This window comes from Scyliorhinus torazame, unplaced genomic scaffold (genome assembly GCF_047496885.1).
Source record: "Scyliorhinus torazame isolate Kashiwa2021f unplaced genomic scaffold, sScyTor2.1 scaffold_572, whole genome shotgun sequence".
NCBI classification, from domain to species: Eukaryota; Metazoa; Chordata; class Chondrichthyes; order Carcharhiniformes; family Scyliorhinidae; genus Scyliorhinus; species Scyliorhinus torazame.
In genome coordinates this window covers 1-23,354 of record NW_027308299.1, presented here as the reverse complement: position 1 = coordinate 23,354, position 23,354 = coordinate 1, and the positions used below count along the sequence as shown (strand labels likewise).

The 23,354-nt window shown below is 49.3% G+C and overlaps 1 protein-coding gene across 1 annotated transcript in view; it reads right to left on the bottom strand.

The window, feature by feature from the left end:
- The window catches only part of LOC140406495 (bridge-like lipid transfer protein family member 1), a gene marked incomplete at both ends in the record, with an annotated part of 125,024 nt that extends 102,721 nt beyond the window's left edge, over positions 1–22,303 (bottom strand). The window contains 2 exons of the mRNA XM_072494519.1: positions 5,803–5,958; positions 22,186–22,303. Of these exons, the coding sequence (XP_072350620.1) occupies positions 5,803–5,958; positions 22,186–22,303 (274 nt within the window). The remainder of the gene's footprint in view (positions 1–5,802; positions 5,959–22,185) is intronic.
- Positions 22,304–23,354: the final 1,051 nt, after the last annotated feature.

Below are 23,354 nucleotides of genomic sequence, written 5' to 3'. Positions count from 1 at the left end.
CAAGCATGGGATGGTTGGGTACAGTCTGTAACTTGCCCATTGCAAACAGCAGAAAGAACATGCTGCTTGATATGATCTGCCAGTCTTTGGGATATACGGTCTGCATACCTATTATCCACTTGCATTGAAATTCATATACCACATTTCTGACTTGTTTGCCACTGAAGTGAAATTTGAAAATTATGTATTACTTTAGATGGTAGTCGGGCAATGCTCAAGCAAAACACTACTAGAACTACAATATAAGATGCAAGCCGAAACTATGGTTGAAAATCAATATTCCACTCATTTTTCAAGAATGACCAATATTTCACAAATAAAGGAAAAATACTGGTTTGAAATCAGGGGCGAGATTCTCCGACCCCCCACCGGGTCGGAGAATCGCCGTGGGCCGTTGTGAATCCCGCCGCCCGCCGAATTCACTGAAGGGAGAAAAGTCGGAGGGGCGTCAATCGCACCGCACACCTCGGAGAATGGCACGGGTGGGCGCAAGGCAATGGACTTCGGGGCTGCCGATATTCTCCCGTCCGGATGGGCCGAAGTCCCGCCGACGTGACCCGTGGTAAATCAAACCACCTATTAATTGGCGTCAACCAGTGCTCATGGTTGACGCCGACCAGCGTGGAGGTGGGTGACGGCCTGGGGAGTTGGCCGCTGGAGAGGCGATGGCGTGGCCGCAGTTTGTATGTGTGGGGGAGAGGTGTGTGTAGGGTTGTGTGCGCGCGGCGGGGGGGGGGGGGTTAAAGTGGGCTGGGCTCTGGGGGAGTGCCGGGAGGGGGGGGTGAGTGCCGGAGACGGGAGGATGACTGCCAGGGAGGGGGACGGGGGGGTCCGTGCCGGGGAGAGGGACGGGGGGGGACAGGGGTCCGTGCCGGGGAGGGGGGGGGGGGGTTGTCCGTGCCGGGGGGGGGGGCACGTACATGCCGGGGAGGGGGGGGGTCCGTGCCGGGGAGGCGGACGGGGGGACGGTCCGTGCCGGGAATGGGGACGGGGGGGGGGGTCATTGCCGGAGAGGGGGGACGGGGTCCGTGCCGGGGAGGGGGGGTCATGCCGGGGGACAGGGTCCGTGCCGGGGAGAGGGGGTGCGAGGGCAAGTGAGTTGGTCCACCTGGCCAGGTGCCAGCCTCCAACAGTCGGATCCATGCGGTCCATGCCACCTGGCTAAGGGGGGCGGGGGGGGGGGTATGGGCAATGATGACATGTCGTCGTTCCCCCCCCCCCCCCCCCCCCCCCCCCCCCCCCCCCCCCACACAGGCCGTCATGTTTTCCGGTCAGCCAGCGATGTTGGCCGCCGTGGCGGCAGCCGCTAATGTCCATGTTGCCCTGGATGAGGAGGAGGATGAGGAGTGTGCCAGAGAGGCGGCGCAGGCTGCCGCAGAGGGGCAGGCGTCAGCCAACCAGGCTGGAGGGACACCTGACCGACCGGACGAGGAAGGGGAGGAGGACGTCGCGGCCCCACGGCAACGGAGGCACCCGAGGACTCCCCGTGTGTACCGGCCCCGGCTGTCATACCAGGACCTCACGGGCCGGGAATGCAGGAGGAGACTCCGGATGAGCCGGGAAACTGTGGCACACATCTACCTCCTGCTGGCGCACCTGTCACCGCGTGGCACTGGCAGGGGACACCCTCTCCCCGTGTCCGTCAAGGTTACGGTGGCCCTGAACTTTTATGCAACGGGGTCATTCCAGGCACCGAGTGGGGATCTGTCCGGCATATCGCAGACATCGGTGCACCCGGGCAGTGACAGACGCCCTATATGCCATTGCGCACCGCTACATCCGCTTCCCTGTGGACCGGGCCAGCCAAGATGCCCGGGCCGTGGGCTTCTCTGCCGTGGCCGGGTTCCCCATGATCCAGGGCGCGATTGATGGGATGCACGTCGCCGTGCGGCCACCTGCAGATAACAGGGCCGTGTTCACCAATGGGAAGGGGACCCATTCGATGAACATACAGGTGGTCTGCGACCACCGCATGATGATCCTGCACGTCTGCGCCCGTTACCCGGGCAGTGCACACGACTCATACGTGTTGTCGCGGTCATACATCCCCGGCATGTACGAGGGACGCCATCCCCGGCTGAGGGGCTGGTTGCTGGGCGACAGGGGCTACCCATTGCGATCGTGGCTGATGACGCCTATACGGAGGCCACGCAATGAGGCGGATAACCGCTACAATGATGCCCATGTAGCGACAAGGGGAGTGATAGAGAGGGGCTTTGGCGTGCTGAAGATGCATTTCAGGTGCCTGGACCTCTCTGGGGGTGCCCTCCAGTTTCGGTCAGATAGGGTCGGCCGCATCTTTGTGGTGTGCTGCGTCCTGCACAACATAGCCCAGCAGAGGGGCGATGTGTCGCAAGCAGAGGATGGCGGAGTGGAGGAGCAGCAGCAAGAGGCGCAGTCCTCCCCAGATGAGGGGGATGGGGGCAATGGTCAGGGCAGACGGGCTAGACACGGGCGGGTGGCTGTCCACCGTTACCGGCTGGGCCAGCGGGCACGCGACAGGCTGATAGACGCCCGCTTCACTGACTAGATGGGCGTGGGAATCGGGTAGTATGGCCACAGACCGCACACCATGGCAACACCCGACCACCCACACCCCCCACCCATCCACCCACCCAGCACCCTCACCCCCCTCCCCAACCCCACCCACCCCACCCGCATGCACACCACCCCCCCATTGCCGATCCACCTGCGGCACAACGGCCGGGCTCACACAGTTGCCGGTGGACGCGTGTCTATTGCAGGCCATGGAGGATGATGACAACCCGCCCTACGATGAGCTCCTGGCTCCACATCGTGCGACTATGTCTGACCCATGGCCACAGTACCACCATCCACCCGGACCATCCCTGCATGCTGCTGTGACACTGCAGCGCACGGTCCCGTCCTCTGCCCGGGGGATGTTGATGGCGGCCCAGGGGGAAGGGGGCAGACTCACCTGGGGCTGAGGTAAGACCACCCCTCACACACACACTTGCGCTCAACGTACATGACACCCCCGCACGCTTTGGACAGAGCACAAAGGCAGCTTCTGTAGGTGTAACATTGACTTTAATAACCAAAGGAGTTCATGCACGTGCCCTAGCCCCTAAAACTCATCTGTGCCCTGCACCCGTGCCAACTTACTCAGTGTCTAATTGTTTGGCCTTACAGGCCCTTTGACTACGCCTAGGTGGTTCCCCAGACGGTACAGCAGAACTGGAGGTGGACGCCTGTGATTCCTGCCCTCTGACACGGGATCCCTTTGGCGGCCGTTTCCTGGGGCGTCCTGGCCTAGATGGGCCAGGCTGCGGCCCGGGCGACTGGGATGGCGAGCTGCCAGCCTGTCCTGCCCGTTGCCCACCAGATGCACCTGGGACAGAAGGGGGGGAGCCCGAGGTGTTGAGGTGTTCCGGGACCTCCCCTACAATGGGACCCGGAACAGGCCCCAGCACCTGCTCCTCCCTCGGGGAGCCCGATGGCCCCCAGGCCTCTACATGGGTGGGGTATGCGAACGGACTGGCCATCCGACGCCCCCCCGACATCTGGCGCTGCCAGTCCTGGAGGCCCGTGCTGGTATCGACAAGGGTCTGCAGGTTTGCAGCCATGGAGCTCAGGGAGTTGGCAATCCCTGTCTGTGACTGTGCGACGCCGGCTAGCACATGGGCAATGGCGCCGATGCCCTCAGCAATGGCCTGCTGAGACTGGGCCATGGCCTGCTGAGACTGGGCCTTGGCCTGCTGAGACTGGGCCATGGCCTGCAGAGACTGTGCCACGTTGAGCCCCTCTGCCATCTGCCGCTGGCGCTGGCTCATGGCCTCCTGTGAGAGGGCAGCCATGTCCTGGGCCACAGACGCCGCCTGCACGGAAAGCCCCAGGCCTCGCAAACCGCTCCCATGTCTGACACCGTCTCAACCATTGCCTCCACCGCGGACGCCACCCGTGTGGTGTCGGCCTGGGTGGCACGCATGACCGGCACCACTGCCAGCTCCTGGACGTGGGTGGACTCCTCCACCTGCGACTGCAGCCGCCACAAGCTGGCCGTCACCCTCTTCGCTCGTCTCAGGTTTGGTGGTTGCATCGGACCTATGGGTGGGTGTGGGAACTCCAGGGACCTGGGATCCATCTGGGCGGCAGATGTTCGCTGGCGCCGGGCTGCCCTCCGATCGCCCGGCCCCTCTGCTGCTCCTACCTCCACCTGCTGTACCGGGACGGCTGTGTTGTGCGCACCAGTGAGTGTACCAGACGCCTCATCACTAAAGTGCCCAACCGAGGTGAGCGTCTCTGCGATGGTGGAGGGTGTTGGTGACAGCAGTGGCGTTGTGTCGTGCGCATCGTCCGACTCTGAGTCCATGGCACTTTGGGGTGGCGGTTCGTCTCCGCCCATCCAATCTTGCCTTTTACCCCTGCCACCACCCCCCACAGGAGAAGCGCGCACACAACACCAGGGAGCATGTGACGACTGGAGGAGGCCCAGCTGATGAGAGGCCACTGACCGAACATGAGGGAAGGGCCCTGGAACTGGCTGGCGGACCTGAGGACCGGGAGGCTGTGGCGTGGGGCAACTCTGCGGCCGTGTCCGGGATACAGGGCCTCCCTCCTCTGCTCCACTGCGTCCAGGAGAGCCTCAATGTCGCGGGACTGGAACCTCGGGGCTGAGCGACGGGTGGCCATCCGGTCGGGTCTTCTGGTCGGGTGGGGGGAGCAGCGCGTCTTTTGAGCCGTCACGCTGTGCAGCGTGAACCACGTGAGCCAGCGGGGATAGCGTCACGTCGCTGCTAGCCCATTCCGGGCCGGAGACTTAGCGACGTTTGGGGCGGCGTGATGCAGGTGGGATTTGCGCCGTTTCTGGCGCTGGTCGGCGGACATCGCGCCGATAACGGAGAATTTCGCCCCAGAAGTGCTTTTGTATCATACAAGTCCTTCTTAGGATCTAATTCTAATGATCACCCTGAACGTAATACCAGCAAAGAGTCATGTTTTGCAATAAAGAAGTGTTTATCTTATTTTTTAAAAAGGAACAAAATTAAGCCAGTGCTTTCGTCGATAATTAAACGCTATCTGAAATTTCAAACAACCTTTTGTATCATTCATATAATCAATTTTGGGGAGATAGTAGTGTGGCGGTACTGTCACTGAACTAATATTCCAGAGGCTCAAGCTCTGGGGACACAGGTTCAAATCCCACCACGGCAGCTTGTGGAATCTGAACTCAATAAATAAAATTTGGAATGTAAAGCTAGTCTCAATTATGGCGACCATGAAATTATCATTAATTGTTGTAAAAACCATCTAATTCACTAATATCCTTCAGGGCAGGAAATTTGCCATCTTTACCTGGCCTGATCTACATGCAAGTCCAGACCCACAATATGCGGTTAACTCTTAACTACTCTCTAGAAATAGTCGAGCAAGGTACTCAAGGGCAATCAGTGATGGGTAACAAATGCATACTTTTCCAACAATGCCCCCATCCCATGAAAGCATAAAGAATAAAAACATTTTGCAAGCTTTCCTGATTAAATAAATCTACAGATAAATGCACTTCGCTTTCTTTTTAGGCTCGTGCTGAATAGTGTTCAGGAAAATCAACAAGTCTAAATGTCATAAACATTATACATAACTATTTGAAACAGTTAAAATTGCAAGCTAAAAATGGAAACATCAGCATCTATGGTCACAGTAAGATGTAATTTTTAATCTAACGAAGTTGATGGTCAAATGTATATAAAATAATAAGTTGTCTCCTAACGAAGTTGATGGTCAAATGTATGTAAAATAATAAGTTTCAACTATTTTTTATGAAGGGTTACATTTTCTTACCATTTTCTTGTTGTTTGGTAGAGCAGTCTATCCAGTTGTGTTGGTTTGCTGCCCATATCATCTCAAACTGATGGAACATTACTTTTAACTTCCAAGTGTATGGAACAAATGAGTAGATGTCAGGGGCACTATCACTTGCCCATTCCTGTATTAAATCTTTGAAAACAGGAATACACAAGAGTCACATATAGTTCTAAAATATTTAAAATGTTGACAATCGCTCATGAAAACCCTGGATTTCTTTCAAAGTGAATTTCAAATATACCAAGGAGCCTACAGCTCGAGCTATTTGCAATCCCTGGGATTTAATTTAAAGGAATATCAATTTTTAAAACTGAGCTTGAGAATCTGATTTATTTATCTATTTATTTATTTCTAAATAAATTCAGAGTACCCAATTAATTTTTTTCAATTAACGGGCAATTTAGCATGGCCAATCCACGTACCCTGTACATCTTTGGGGTTGTGGGGGCAAACTCCATACGGGCAGTGACCCAGAACCGGGATCGAACCTGGGACCTCTGCGCCATGAGGAGAATCTGATTTATAGTTTATTCTGATGACACTGCAAAACATCCCTGAAAAGCCCTGTGGTGAAAAGCTGCAAGAATACAAAATGAAGGGAAGGTACAGTATGAGTAATGAAGTATAAGTGAAGAAAATGGTCTCTCAATTTCAATTGGATGCCGTCAGAAATTATCCATCAGCAGGAATCTAATTGAGGTGGATGCTCTATTCCAGAAATCCAATTGGTGACGGTAATCTTTACACATTTGGAGGGCGGCACGGTGGCGCAGAGGGTTAGCCCTGATGCCTCACGGCGCCGAGGTCCCAGGTTCGATCCCGGCTCTGGGTCACTGTCTGTGTGGAGTTTGCACATTCTCCCCGTGTTTGTGTGGGTTTCGCCCCCACAACCCAAAGATGTGCAAGGTAGTCGGATTGAACACGCTAAATTGCCCCTTAATTGGAAAAATTAATTGGGTACTCTAAATTTATTTTAAACATTTTTTTTTTTTTTTTTATAAATCTTTACACATTTGTATATTCATTCACATTTACAAACTTACACCTCCTAACCCAATGACAACAGTTTTGTACATATTTCTTGATAGCAGCTCAAGGTGAATTGCCAGCTAACGTCCAACAAATTAAACACCATTAATACGCAATAAACAGTTTGGAAGCCAAGCGTAGTAATTAGTAACCACATATTAAGACACTAGCAGTTTTTAAAAAACTTAAAACACTTGATATGAACAAATTTGAAGAGTTGTAACTCAAAATTACGAACACAGTTCTAGAAAGCAATAAGTTACGTTCTAATGTCACCCTCATGATATTCTGATTAAAATAATTCCGTTATACAAATTTGAATCTCATTCTTTCACCAAGCTTTGCGCTTCACTCTTGGGAAATATCCTGGTTGATTACAGGGCATCCAAGGATTTAAAAACAAAGCACAGAATTTTAAAATTGAAGCATTGTTTAAGTGGGAGCCCATGTAGATTACCGAACACAGGGGTGATGAACAGAGCTTGAGGGCAAGTACGTACAAGAGCAGCAGAGAACTGGATGACCTTAGGTTTTTACGCAAGTTCAAATGTGGGAGATCAGTAAGGAGTGGAGAGAATAGCCAAATCTAGAGGTAACAAAGGTTGAGGTTTTAGTAAAGAAGCAGGGAGAAAATCGGGTGAAAATTGGCAGTCTTAGTGACGTGCGAACATCTGATCGAATGCTCAGAACATAGAACATACAGTGCAGAAGGAGGCCATTCAGCCCATCGAGTCTGCACCAACCCACCTAAGCCCGCACTTCCACCCCATCCCCATAACCCAATAACCCCTCCTAACCCCTTTTGGTCACTTAGGGCAATTTATTATGGCCAATCTACCTAACCTGCACGTCTTTGGACTGTGGGAGGAAACCGGAGCACCCGGAGGAAACCCACGCACACACGGGGAGAACGTGCAGACTCCGCACAGACAGTGACCCAGCGGGTAATCGAACCTGGGACCCTGGCGCTGTGAAGCCACAGTGCTATCCACTTGTGCTACCGTGCTGCCCTGGGGAGCTTCAAGTCAAATGTGACACTAAGGTTCCAAAACTGGTTCAGCCTAAGGTGCCAGGAAAGAAATGGAGCCAGTAGCTAGGAAACTGAGTTTGTAGCAGTAACAGAAGACAATGACTTTGGTCTTCCCAATGGCAGACAAGCAGTCTGATAATTTAGAGACAATGGAAGACTGTAAAGAGGTGTTGGTGAGGTAGAGCTGTGTGTCAGTATCGTATGCAAAAACTGATGCTGTGTTTTCAGATAGTATCTCTGATAGGCAGCAAGTAGATTGCCTTTTAATTCATTCATGATGTCTTAACGTCACTGGCAAAGCCAGTTTAATAAGGACATGGGGAGTCCACACCATGTAAAATAAAGAACTTCGATTTATTTACAATAATTGTATTTATACTTCCCGGTAGATCCCTGCTGGGTCTTTCTTTCTGGTTGGTGTCTTACTGGTCGATCTTTTGTACAATGTTAAATTGAGTTCCACCGCCTCTCCCCGGGGGAGCTCGTAATCCGCAGGAACCAAGAGGGAGATAATCATTACCGCCCCATAAGTCCCATGCAGGATATTACAGCCAGCATTTATTGCACATCTCTAATTTCCCTTGAGAAGGTGGTGACTGTCTTTTTGAACCACTGCATCAATATTGTGTAGGTATACCCATAGTGATTTTGACCCAGCAACAGTGAAATAAAAGCTACACAGTTCCAAGTCAGTGTGAGACTTGGAGGGGAACATGCATGCAGTGTTGTTCCCAGGCATCTGCTGCACTTGTCCTTCTCGGTGGTAGAGGTTGTGGGTTTACCTGATGCTGTCAAAGGAGCATTGGTGAGCAGCTGCAGTGGGTCTTCTAAATGGTGGAGGCAGTGAGTGTTTAAGGTGATGAATCATGGCTAATTAAGTGGGCTGCTATGTCCTGGATGGTGTTGGCTTTTTGAGTGTTGTTGGGGCTCCACTTATCCACGCATCTGGAGAGATTCCATCACATTCTTGACTTCTGCTTTGTAGATAGTGGACAGGATTTGGGGATTTAAGAGAGGAATTACTCGTGGCTGAATTCTCAGCCTCTATTGAGATGAGAAATACATAGAATTTACAGTGCAGAAGGAGGCCATTCGGCCCATCGAGTCTGCACCGGCTCTTGGAAAGAGCACCCTACACAAGGTCAACACCTCCACCCTAACCCCAGTAACCCCACCCAACACTAAGGGCAATTTTGGACACTAAGGGCAATTTTTCATGGCCAATCCACCTAACCTGCACATCTTTGGACTGTGGGAGGAAACCGGAGCATCCGAGGGCAATTTTTCATGGCCAATCCACCTAACCTGCACATCTTTGGACTGTGGGAGGAAACCGGAGCACCCGGAGGAAACCCACGCACACACGGGGAGGATGTGCAGACTCCGCACAGACAGTGACCCAAGCCGGAATCGAACCTGGGACCCTGGAGCTGTGAAGCAATTGTGCTATCCACAATGCTACCGTGCTGCTATGAGGGAATAAAGGAGAGATCCTTAAGAGACACCTTAAAGGAAACAATTCAAAAGTGGGAAGAGAAGTCATCACAGGAGATACACTGGCTACAATTAAATAAGAATCAAACAGGTGAGTGCGGATAGGGGAGGAGGAGAATGGCAGGATTAACTATGTCAAAATGTGTAGGACAGGCCATTAAAAACAAGGAAGGCGTTTACTTTTCAGGCAGTCATGTGAGATGTAATGTGTGACATTGATGAGCGATTTCAATATTTTGGTAACAACAGACACCTGATCTAACAGAGTTCTGGGAAAGACAAGCGCAGATTTGCACGGTGACAACACATTCAAAAACTTCAATCTGATCTGAAAACGTAAAATTAAAGAAGCCAATGCAGCAGTCAGAAGTGTTCTGCTTAATTATAGATAAGAGATGAAAATGTTTATATCGAAAAAATGTCTGCACTACAGGGTGAACATTTATTCTGTCGCCAGCTTTTAGTTATGGGTGCGATGACGGGAAATCTGGCCAAGCATCCTTTCCTGCACATTCCACACATGCACTTATACCATGAAGCAGTTTTCAGCATTGTCCAGAGAAATGGCTAACGTCTAAGTCAGACGACACTGGTGAAGAACAAAGTTAAATATTTTCATAATGGAGTTGCTGGAGGAGGAAGCTGCTGCTACTGTTAAAAAAAATTAACAAGGCTCAGCCGCTCGTTTCATCTGCTTGAAAGATGAAGGTGATTCATTTCCTGATTTAATTAATAGCATAGCATTGATCCTTTGATCTGAAAGGCTGGTTAACTTCCATGATACATCTCTTTGTATAATCAACAGACATGCAAAACAGTAAGGTTTTCCGGAATATGCAGCAATCATTTTGTCACATTGATGCTGTTGATGCTGTTTCCGATTTCTCTTTGCATATATGTATGAAGCTGCTGAGGTGGTTCAGGGACTTCTACATCATGCAGTTCATATAATTGTTGGTTTGAGTTAAAAGCAGGTGGTTAATCGGAATTAATGCAAGATAAAAGCACAGTTTCCATCCTGTGACAAATAAAGAAATGTCTTTATTTCAGATCATTTTCAACATAACTAAAATTAAAGTAGCCCTTCTTCACCAAATTCAACTTAAAAGACTGGAAATTGGTGCTTGCTGTCAAGCGCTATAGCATCTCGATCAAGCTGATCAATTTCTTGGACGTTTGAGGAAAACCATGTATGTTCACTATATATTAACCTCAGTGCAAACCAATCAAAGCAGTGATTTCAATTAACGTCAACAATCAAAAATAAACATAAAAGTGTAATGGAAAAATATCTGAAAACTGCAGCCAGCACACACTTTGAAAGTGAACTTTATTTATTTCTCATTTAATTCTTTGAAGAAATATCAGAAAGGTCAAACAATAATGCAGTAGACATAATATACTTGGATTTTCAAAAAGCCTTCTGTGAAAGTACTGCATAGGAAATTCATGAATATGCGGAGTCAGCAGTGCTAGCTGATTACAAAATAAAAAAACAAAGAATAGAGGGTCAGAGGTAGCTTTTCAAACTGGCACAATTTATGAAGTATTGTTCCACAAGAATCAGTTTTGTGATCACTGGTGTCCACCGATTATTTATTTACATAAATGATTTGAAATTGGGAGTATAATTTGAAAATTTGTGGATGACATTAAATTGGGCAGGTAGTTAGTTAATGAAGAGAAGGGCGTTGACAAAATACAGTACAGGTGACATTAATAAACTCACAGAATTAGTGTGTAACTGATAAATGAATCAGTATAGGGGACCGCAAAGCAGTACTTTTTGGTCAGAAGAGCGAGGAGGACACATGCTTCTCAGAAGAAACAAAAATCACTAACAATAGCAACATAAGTTAATAAGACCGTTAAGCAGTTAATAAAGCATACGGTATCCTAAGTTTTATTAATATGAGCTTAGAGTAAACGAGCAAGGAGGTTATGTTGAACTTGTACATGATAATCGTTCAGTCTTAGCTGGAGTACTGCATCCTGTTCTGGATGCCACACTTTAGGAAAGATGTGAAACCATTGAAAAGAGTGCAGAAAAGATTCACATGAATGGTTTGAGGGGTGAGGAGCTTCAGTTATGAAGATAGTTTGGAGAGGTTGGGACTCATTTCCTTTGAGAAAGCGGAGAGGAGGTTTGATAGAGGAATTTAAAGTCATGAGGACCTAAACAAAGTAGATAGAGAAAAGCTTTTCCACTCATGGAAGGATTCAGAATGAGAGGGCACAGATTAAAAACAATTGGCAAAAGAAGCAAAAGTGACACAAGAAAAAACTTTTTCAGGCAAGTGGTTAATGTCTGGAACACAGTGCCTGAGTATGTGGTGGAGGCAGGTTCAACCAAGGCAGTCGAAAGGGAATTAGACTGCCACCTGAAAAAGAAAAATGAGCAAGGTTATAGAGAAAAAGCAGGGCACTGATTGCCATTAGGTGAATTGCTCATTTGGAAAGCCAGTGTAGGCACATGTACACCACGTCAACTGCATCATCTTCATCGACCATCTCAGCTACCTCATCAAAATCTCAATCAAATTGGTAAAGCAATTTTCCCTTAACAAATCCAAGCTAATTTTTCTTAATTAATCCATGTTTGATGAGGTGACTGTTAATTTTGTCCTGGATTATCATTTCTAAAAGCTTTCCCACCACAGGGGGTAAACTGACTGGCATGTTTTTGCTGGGCTTATGCTTACATAATTTTTTCAATAGGGGTGTAGTATTTGGAATTCGCATATCTTCTTGCACCACCCCTATAGCTAAGGAGGATTGGAAAAATATGACCAGTGCCTCGTAGTTTCCACCCTTATTTACCTCAGTATCCTTGGATTCATTTAATCCGGTCCAAGTGTTTTATCAATTTTATGGATCGACAGCCTATCAAGTACATCCTCAACCTCAAGTACTCCCAGCCATTCCAATATATGCTGTTATTCATTTTTAGCCCATCTGGTGTCTCAACTACCCCTTCTTTTGCTAAGAGCTTTGGTTGGACCACATTTGGGAGTACAGGCAACTGCTCTCGTCTCCATATTGTAAAACAGATATCGGGACACTTGTAGAAGTGGAGGCAGTGGTGTAGTGGTATTGTCACTGGACTAGTAATCCAGAGACCCAGGGTAATGCTCTGTGGGCATGAGTTTGAATCCCACCAGAGCAGCTGGTGGAACTTGAATTCAATAAAAATCTGGAATTAAAAGTCTAATGATGACCATAAAACCATTGTCAATTTTCATAAAAACTCATTGGTTCACTAACGTCCTTCAGCGAAGGAAATCTGCCATCCTTACCTGGTCTGGCCTACATGTGACTCCAGATCCACAGCAATGTGTTGACTCTTAAGTGCCCTCAGGTGTGGGCAATAAATGCTGGCCAAGCAGCGATGCCCACATCCCATGAACAAATAAAAAAACAGGTGCAAAAAAGGTACTATGATGATACCGGAACTGACAGATTGTGCTGAACAGGAAAAACTGAACAGCCTGGTGCTCTTGCTTTTTGAAAGGAGCAGATTGTTGGGTGACCTGATCGAGGTTAAGGTAATGAAAAGATCTGATAGGATAGACACAAAGATGTTTCTCCTGTGAGGGAATCCTGAACTACATGCCGTAAATGCAAGTTAACTGTAAATAAATGTAATAATGAATTCAGGAGAAATTTATTTGCCCAGAGTGGCCACAATGTGGAACTACCTACGGTATGGTTGAGGCAACTAGCATTGTATGTTAGGGGAAGCTAAAAGGAACACATGAAGGAAAAATAAGAGGTTACATTGAAGGAGTTAGATGAGGAGCAAGATAAGGCTTGTGTGGGGCATAAACACAAGCATGAATTTGTTGGACCAAGTAGCCTGCTTCTGTGCTATAAATACTACGCAATACCGAGAGATTGACACCCAACCTTAAATGGTGCATGAGTTGATTGAAAAGGGTGGTTAAAAAAAAAGAAAGTCCCACGGCATAAATCACAGCACAGACTGTTCTCGTCTTTTGTTCTGACAAGAGATCCAAATACTCTGGCTGTATTCAAAATTTGCATCTTCCACGTAAAACATCAGGTTGTGAAGTGCCACAGAAGAATTTTATGCAAAAGTCCTGCTGCTTATCAAGCTGTAAGAAGTACATTCTCAAATGGGAATTTTAACCTCTTGTGGAGTGATTTTATTTTTATTGTGAAGTACTATACTCAGCATCTTAGTGTTTCAATGTATTATTCAACCTATGAAACCATTTTAACTTGCGAGCCTTAGTATTCTGTGCTGTACAAAAATACCTGAAATACATGATGAGCATCATGTGTGATGACCCATGCTTGATAGAATGATTAGAGGCTCATGGTGAACTACAGATTTCCCAACCTTTGATAAACATGAATAATTTTACGTTTCAGGGTCATGTTAAAATACAAATGATAACCAAAAAGGGATGGGTGAAAAGTGCAAACTACTTGATATAAATTTTAAGTGTCGACTTAACCAAAGAATCAAACTATTTGGGAAAATACCACCTAAAATTTAAAGAATGAATTTACACAGGGCTGCTTTCATCAGCAGCTGTACATTTTGTGGAAATTCCTCAGAGTCCCAGAGAAATAGTTCCATTATTAAGTCAAAACATAACATATGCATCAAATTAATTCTTCACATCGATCTTAACAAATAAAGGCTGTAGACAATTTCCAAACATATGGGGCGCGATTCTTCGATCGCGGGACAGAGTGTCCGCGCCGTCGTGAACGCCGTCGCGGGCGTGGCCACTAGCGATTCTGGCCCCCACAGGGGGCCAGCATGGTGCTGGAGCTGTTCATGCCGCTCAAGCCTCACTTCCTGGCGTGCACTGGGGGTGGCGCCAAACCGTGCATGCGCTGTAGCCACCTAAAATGGCCGATTCCCTATTAATTTGGCCAAAACCCGATTTAAAATGGCTAACCGAAAAGGCTGATGGGAAAAGCAGCCAACAGGACACAAACGGACAGCTGCAGACAGAATAGCGTATTCGGCTCTGGGGAAGTCGGCCCAGATCGATACTCAAGACTATTAGCAGCACATCAACCCATACATCTGCAGTTTAATTGGCTATCCCCGGGAACAATTGCAACATATTAGCAATTGAATGCCGGACCAGACCTGTCGGCGCCTGCAGTGGCCGAAACAAAGACAGGTGAACGACCACCCCCCGATCGAGGAATCGCCCCGTTATTGGACATATCGAACCCAGAGATTGGGAACAAGTCCAATCACTTGGGACTCAGGGTCAAGGGCCGCCCCGAGAGGCGGGAAGCCCCTGGGCCCTATAAAGTGAGGGGCCAAGTTCAGATCTCTCTCTCTCTCCCTTCTTCACCTGCTCGAGACCTTCGCAAGAACATCGACCAGAAACAGTAAGTCTGACTCCAGCGATTGCTACCCGATAAAGACTCCTAGCCATCGACCTGTATCAGCCTTTTTGAATCCCGCGGGCCAGATCCGATTCGATAAGCCATTTGTTTCCCTGACCTGGTGGGCCCTTCCTAAAGTTAAGTATTGGCCAGTAGTGATAGGTTTCTATATAGATAGTAGGATTATTGTGTAAGCATTAATTGTTGTATATAATAAATGACCGTTGATTTCAATCTTACTAAGCGGTGTGCTGACTTATTAATCATAACTCGAGCTTGAACCACGTGGCGGTATCAGAAAGATACCTGGCGACTCGTGAGCAAAGGTGACATAATCAGAGGTAATAAAACTAAGGCTAAAAAGAGCAACAGCGCGATGGCTTTACGTAACGCGCCGGCTGCGACGCAACATGGCGCAGGGGTTCTGGGGCCGGACGCGCAACAAAGTAGGCCAGGGGAGGGAGAGGCCGGCCTGCCGATCGGTGAGCCCCGATCACGGGCCAGACCGCATTGGAGGGCCCCAGAGCCGCCCGCCCCCCCCCCCAGGCCGCCCCCCGGCCGGTGGGTCTCTGCTTTTTCCGCGCGAACTATCGGCCCATGCGGGCTGGAGAATCGGTGGCCCGGCCTCGTACAGCGGCCCGCAACCGGTGCCGCGCCAGCGCAAATGGCACAGATTCTCCGCACCTTGGAGAATCGCGCGGCAGCATGGCGCGGTTGCGGTGAGTCTCCGGCCCGGCGCGGTTGCGGTGAGTCTCCGGCCCGGCGCGGTTGCGGTGAGTCTCCGGCCCGGCGCGGGGCTGGGAGAATCACGCCCAAATTGTCTTTGGAATGCAACATATATAGAGGTTGATAAACTATATACTACGAAGAAATTCAAAACAGTAACTTGAGCAAGTGGTCCTGGGCAGGATGAACTCTTCCGCATCATGTGCCAGGCTCAGCTTAATTCAGGTTAAGGTGGTACACCGGGCTCACATGACGACGGCGAGAATGAGCAAGTTCTTTGGGATGGAGGACAGGTGCGCGAGGTGTTCAAGGAATCCGACGAACCATGTCCATATGTTTTGGGCATGCCTGGCGCTTAAAGAATTCTGGCAGGGCTTTGCGAGTGCTATGTCCAGGATTTTGGACACGCGAGTGAAGCCGAGTCCAACAAGAGCGATTTTTGGTGTGTCAGAGGATCCGGGAGTGCAGGAAGCGAAGGAGGCAGAGTTGTTGGCCTTTGCCTCCCTGGTAGCCCAGAGACGGATCTTGTTAATGTGGAGAGACTCAAACCCCCCCCGAGTGTGGAGACCTGGTTGTGACATGGCTGGGTTCCTCAGCCTGGAGCGAATAAAGTTTGCCTTGAGAGGGTCCTTGCTGGGGTTCTCCCGGCAATAGCAACCTTTCCTTGAATTTCTAGGGGAGCGGTAAAATGTCAGCAGCAGCAGCAATCGGGGGGGGGGGGGGGGGGCGGTGGCTCAGGTGGGGGAACTGTCTATTTTTAAAAAAACATATATTTTATTAAAATTTTTCAAACAACAATTTTTCCGTTTTTACAACTCAACAAGGGATTATACATTAACTGGTAAATAACATTATTTAAATAATATAGTGAACTAACAACAACAACTAAAAAAAAAAAAAACAAATAGCAAAAACACAAAATAGTGCTTCTCCCCCCCTTGCCCCTGGGTTGCTGCTGCTGTCATTTCTATCTTTTCATTATCGTTCCGCGAGATAGTCAAGGAACGGTTGCCACCACCTGGAGAACCCCTGAGCCGATCCTCTCAACACAAATTTTATTTGTTCCAATCTTATGAACCCTGCCATGTCGTTTATCCAGGCCTCCACGCCTGGGGGTTTCGCTTCCTTCCACATGAGTCGAATCCTACGCCGGGCTACGAGGGACGCAAAGGCCAAAATATCGGCCTCTTTCGCCTCCTGCATTCCCGGCTCTTCCGCAACCCCAAATATAGCTAACCCCCAGCCTGGCTTGACCCGGACCTTCACCACCTTTGAAATTACCCTTGCCACGCCCCCCCAGAACTCATGCAGTGCCGGACACGACCAGAACATGTGTGTGTGGTTCGCCGAGCTTCCCGAGCACCTCCCACACCTGTCCTCCACCCTGAAAAACCTGCTCAGTCTTGCTCCCGTCATATGTGCTCTATGTAGAACCTTAAATTGAATCAGGCTAAGCCTGGCACACGAGGACGAGGAATTTACCCTACTTAGGGCATCAGCCCATAGCCCCTCCTCAATCTCTTCCAACAGCTCTTCTTCCCATTTTCCCTTCAGCTCCTCTATCATCGCCTCCCCCTCGTCCCTCATCTCCCGGTATATTTCAGACACTTTGCCCTCTCCGACCCATACCCCAGAGATCACTCTATCTTGGATCCCCTGCGTCGGGAGCTGCAGAAATTCCCTCACCTGTTGCCTCGCAAATGCCCTCACTTGCATATACCGGAAGGCGTTCCCCGGGGGCAACTTATATTTTTCTTCTAGCGCTCCCAGACTTGCAAACGTCCCGTCTATAAACAGGTCCCTCAGCTTCCTAATTCCTGCTCGTTGCCAACACTGGAACCCCCCATCCATCCTCCCTGGGACAAACCTGTGGTTATTCCTTATCGGGGACCACACCGAGGCACCCGTCACTCCCCTGTGTCGCCTTCACTGCCCCCAGATCCACAAGGTTGCCACCACCACTGGGTTTGTGGTGTACCTTTTCGGGGAGAACGGCAGTGGCGCCGTCACCAGTGCTTTTAGGCTTGTTTCCTTACAGGACGCCATCTCCAGCTTCTTCCACGCTGCTCCCTCTTCCTCCCTCATCCACTTACAGACCATCGACACATTGGCGGCCCAGTAGTAGTCGCTCAAACTCGGCAGCGCCAGTCCCCCTCTGTCCCTACTGCGCTGCAGGAACCCCCTCTTTACTCTCGGGGTCTTTCCTGCCCACACAAAGCTCGTAATGCTCCTGTCTATTTTTTTTAAAAAGGCCTTTGTGATCAGGATGGGGAGGCACTGAAACACGAAAAGAAACCTCGGGAGGACCACCATTTTAACTGCCTGCACTCTGCCCGCCAGCGACAGCGGCACCATATACCACCTCTTAAAGGCCTCCTCCATCTGCTCCACCAGTCGCGTCAGGTTAAGTATATGCAGGGTTCCCCAGTTCCTGGCCACCTGGATCCCCAGGTATCGGAAGTTCCTTTCCATTCTCCTCAGCGGCAGAGCATCTATCCCCCTTCCCTGTTCCCCGGGGTACATTACAAAAAGCTTGTTCTTCCCCATATTTAGTTTGTATCCCGAGAACTCTCCAAACTCCTTAAGTATCTGCATTACTTTTGGCATCCCCTCTACCGGGTCCACAACGTATAGCAGTAGATCATCTGCGTAGAGCGACATTCGGTGCTCCTCTCCCCTCTAAGCACCCCCCTCCACTTCTTAGAGTCCCTCAGCGCTATGGCCAGTGGTTCAATTGCCAACGCGAACAGTAACGGGGACAGTGGACACCCTTGTCTTGTACCCCTATGTAGCCGAAAATACCCCGATCTTTGCCGGTTTGTAACTACGCTTGCCACCGGGGCCCCATATAAGAGTCTGACCCATCTAATAAACCCCTCACCGAACCCAAACCTCTTCAGCACCTCCCACAGATAGTCCCACTCCACCCTATCGAATGCCTTCTCTGCATCCATCACCGCCACTATCTCTGCCTCCCCCTCCGGTGAGGGCGTCACCATCACCCCCAGCAACCTTCGTACATTAACTTTCAGTTGTCTCCCCTTTACAAACCCTGTCTGGTCGTCATGCACCACCCCTGGGACGCAATCCTCTATCCTTGTCGCCATCACTTTTGCCAGCAGTTTGGCATCTACATTTAGGAGTGAGATAGGCCTGTATGACCCGCATTGCAGTGGGTCTTTCTCTCGTTTCAGGATTAGCGATATCGTCGCCTCCGACATTGTCGGGGGTATCATCCCCCTTTCCTTAGCCTCATTAAAGGTTCTCGCCAAGAGCGGGGCCAACAGATCCATATACTTTCTGTAGAATTCCACCGGAAACCCGTCTGGTCCCGGGGCCTTCCCTGCCTGCATGTTCCCCAGTCCTTTAATCACCTCATCCACCTCGATTGGCGCCCCCAGACCTGCCACCTCTTGCCCCTTCACCTTCGGGAACCTTAGCTGGTCCAGAAAGTGTAACATTCCTTATTTTCCCCCCGGGGGTTGGGACTTATACAGCCTCTCATAAAAGGTCTTTAACACCTCGATCACTTTCCCTGCTCTCTGCTCCATATTTCCCGTTTCGTCCCTAACTCCCCCGATCTCTCTCGCCGCCATCCTCTTCCGAAGTTGGTGGGCTAACTGCCGGCTCGCCTTTTCCCCATACACATATTGCATCCCCTGTGCCTTCCTCCACTGTGCCTCTGCCTTTCCCGTGGTCAGCAGGTCAAACTCCGTCTGTAGTCTTCGTCTTTCTCTGTATAGCCCTTCGTCTGGGACCTCCGCATATTTTTTATCCACCCTCAAAATTTCCCCCACTAATCTCTCTCTCTTTCTTTGCCCTCTTGTTTCCCCTTGTGGGTTCTGATGGAGATCAGCTCTCCTCTAACCACCGCCTTCAGCGCTTCCCATACTACCCCCATCTGAACCTCCCCATCGTTGTTGACCTCCAGGTATCGCTCAATACACCCCCTCACCCTTCTGCAGACCCCCTCGTCCGCCAGTAGTCCCATATCTAGTCGCCAGAGTGGGCGCTGCTCCCTTTCCTCTCCTAGTTCCAAATCCACCCAATGCGGGGAGTGGTCTGAAACGGCTATGGCCGAGTACTCCGTTCCTGCCACTTTCGGGATCAGTGCCCTTCCCAAAACGAAAAAGTCTATCCGGGAGTATACCTTATGGACGTGGGAGAAGAAAGAGAACTCTTTAGCCATCGGCCTGGCGAATCTCCATGGATCCACTCCCCCCATTTGTCCCATAAATCCCTTAAGCACCTTGGCCGCTGCCGGCCTTCTCCCGGTCCTGGATCTGGACCGGTCTAGCCCTGGATCCAGCACTGTGTTAAAATACCCCCCCATTACCAAGCTTCCCACCTCCAGGTCCGGGATACGTCCCAGCATTCGCTTCATGAATCCCGCGTCATCCCAGTTCGGGGCATATACATTCACCAGCACAACCGCCTCTCCCTGCAGTCTGCCACTCGTCATCTGCCCCCACTGTTCACCACTATATTCTTAGCCTCGAATGATACACGTTCCCCCACCAATATTGCCACCCCTCTGTTTTTCGCGTCCAACCCTGAGTGGAATACCTGTCCCACCCATCCTTTTCTAAATCTAACCTGATCCGCCACCTTCAGGTGCGTCTCCTGGAGCATGACTACATCCGCCTTCAGTCTCTTTAAGTGCGCAAACACCCGTGCCCTCTTAATCGGCCCATTTAAGCCTCTCACATTCCACGTGATCAGCCGGATTGGGGGGCCATTCACTACCCCCCCTCGTCGACTAGCCATCCCCTTTTTTAGGCCATCTCCCCATCCAGGTCCCGCGCACCCGTCTGTCCCCCAGGCAGCGCCTTCCCGCCCCGATCACCTCATCTCTTGCCAGCTCCCCTTGCACTCAGCAGCAGCAACCCAGTTAATCTTCCCCCCACCCTCCCGCTAGATCCCCCTCTAGCTTGGTTACTCCCCCCATATTGCTTCCGGAAGTCAACTAACTCTGGCTGACCTCGGCTTCCCCCGTTCACTCTTTGACCTCCCTGCGTGTGGGGCTCCCTTCCTTCCTTCGCCCGTTTTCCTGCTATAACTTCCATAGCGCGGGAAAATACCCGCGCGCTCCTCTCGGCCCCGCCCCCTATGGCACAGTTCCCTCATTCCCCTTCCCTGTCCCTTTTTCCACCGGCGCCCACATTTCTTCGTGTCCCCCCCATCGGGGGGAGAGAAATTCCCCGTCCAACATTGCTGTACAATAGCCCTCCCCTTTCCCCACTTTACATTCCTGTACCACCACCTCGCTGCATCTCTCCAAACATTAAACTCTCAAATCTAGTCCAGTTTCTCTTCTTGGATGAATGTCCATGCCTCATCCGCCGTCTCGAAGTAGTGGTGCTTGCCCTGATGCGTTACCCACAATCGCGCCGGCTGCAGCATCCCAAATTTTATTTTCTTCCTATGGAGCACCGCCTTGGCCCGGTTAAATCTCGCCCTCCTTCTCGCCACCTCCGCACTCCAGTCCTGATACACACGTATCACCGCATTCTCCCATTTGCTACTCCGTGCCTTCTTGGCCCAGCTCAGGACCATCTCTCTGTCCATGTATCGATGGAACTTCACCACTATTGCTCTTGGTGTTTCACCTGCCTTTGGTCTTCTCACGAGGACCCGGTACGCTCCCTCCACTTCCAGGGGGCCCATTGGGGCCTCAGCTCCCATTAGCGTGTGAAGCATAGTGCTCACATAAGCCCCAACATCAGCTCCCTCTGCTCCTTCGGGGAGACCTAGAATCCGTAGGTTTTTCCTCCTCGAGCTGTTCTCCAGGGCTTCCAGCCTTTCTATGCACCTCTTGTGTAGTGCCTCGTGTGTCTCCATTTTTACCACCAGGCCCTGTATCTCATCTTCATTCTCGGCTGCCTTTGCCTTCACTCCACGGAGCTCCATCGCCTGGACCTTTTGTGTTTCCTTCAGTCCCTCGATGGGCAGTAGCATCGACGCCAGCACCTCTTTCTTAAGCTCCTCCACACATCGTCAGAGAAACTCCTGCTGGTCCGGGCCCCATACCATCTGGGCTCCATCCGCCGCCATCTTGCTTCTCCCTTCTCTTCTCTGCCGCTGCTCCAAAGGATCCTTCGCAATCTGGCCACTACTGCCGCTCCTTTCCATACACACCCGGGGGGACTCCTTCCTTCGTCACCCCACACTGGGTTAGGTTGAAAAAAAATTCCGTTGGGGCTCCCGATAAGAGCCCAAAAGTCCGTTAGAATGGGAGCTGCCGAAACGTGCGGCTTAGCAGTGCATCACCGCAACCGGAAGTCGGGGGGAACTGTCTATTTAATGTATATTTTCTTTTTGTATAATGATAACAGCCACCTAGTTTTGTTCAATATTTTTCGTTTATTTTTCTGTTATTAGTTATGTAAAATTTCTGTTTGAAAAAAGCATTAATAAAAACAATTTTTTAAAAAAATTACACGGGTTATAAATTACAAATTATATATTATATTAAGAACAGTAAGTGTGACTTTAAAATGCAGAGTCTGCATTCTAGTCTAAAATGTTTCCTGGCCTCTAATTCTCGCTTCCGCTGAAAACTACGCTTGTCAACACATGTGCAATACCATTGGAGATGGCCCCGTGTGCATGCCGAATACACACACAGCTAAAGCTGTGATGGGGTAAGAGTGTATACCAATTGTAATTTACAAATTTTTATCCAATTCACATTCACTTACCAGTAAAGAAATTCTTCTGGGCGAAGATGAAATGGTACGTTGCTTTGTAGACTTCAATTTCACACTGCCACTCTTGAGGCATGTTCCATATCCTTTGATAGAAAGCATTGAGATGAAACTGAAAAGAAAGATTTTAAGGTCTTCATTAAGGTAGAACAGAAAAATTCTCAAGCATTAGTTGTGTGATGAAACACAATACTTAATGTTCAAACAAGGATGTTCGGTTGAAATAGCAAAGCTAATTGTAATGCAATGAATTAAATGGCAAACTAAATTACTGCAGTAATTAGAAACTGATATGTTGTGAACAACACTGGAGAGGTTTAAAACACAGCTGATCATTCTTCCCATTGTGTATCTATCAGTTCTTTCTGAGAGCAATTATTGCCCGAAATTATCCCTCATTGATTGACAGCTTCCTCGCTCCTCGGCTTCAAATATATATGCATTGTTCTCTGAAAAGCTGCAGTAGTCTTGTCCTTACACATTTAATTAGGTTAAAGCGTTCCATGCTTTAAATTCTTCTGAGCAGCTATCCTCACATTTAGTGAGGATTTAAAATTAACCCTCATCACCGTCATCCCTATTGAAAAAAGATCTTCGCCCATCAACGTCAACAAAACCCATAAAACATCAAAATTTAATTTTGCTCTTGCCCTTCTCTGCTCCAGTGAGAATATTTCCGATATCAAGCCTCTTTTTGTAAATATATTTCCTATCCCTGATGCTATCCAAGTGAATCTTTGGGGACTATTGGGACTTAAACTATGCTCTGTGCTATAATGTTATATACAAATGTTTGTACAATGTTATATACAAATTTATTAGTTCTTCAGTTTTGCACTCTATCCCCTTATTCTTATTTTAATGTAGTGCATATACATTTTTTGAAGATTGCTTCAGAGAAGATTGCTTCTGAGAACATCAGAAATAAGGTCAGAAATAGGCCGGAGAGTCCCTTGAGCTTGCTCTGCCATTCAACAAGATCATTGCTGATCTTCTACCTCAACTCTATTCGTCACAGACTGCCAACTTGAAAGTGTCTCATTCTTACTCTTCTTTCTGACCTTTAATCAACATCTATCCACAACTCCAGGATCTCTTATCGTGGGTGTATTAACCTTTTTCGTGGCACCTTATCGAATGGCTTTTGGAAATCCAAGTAGACT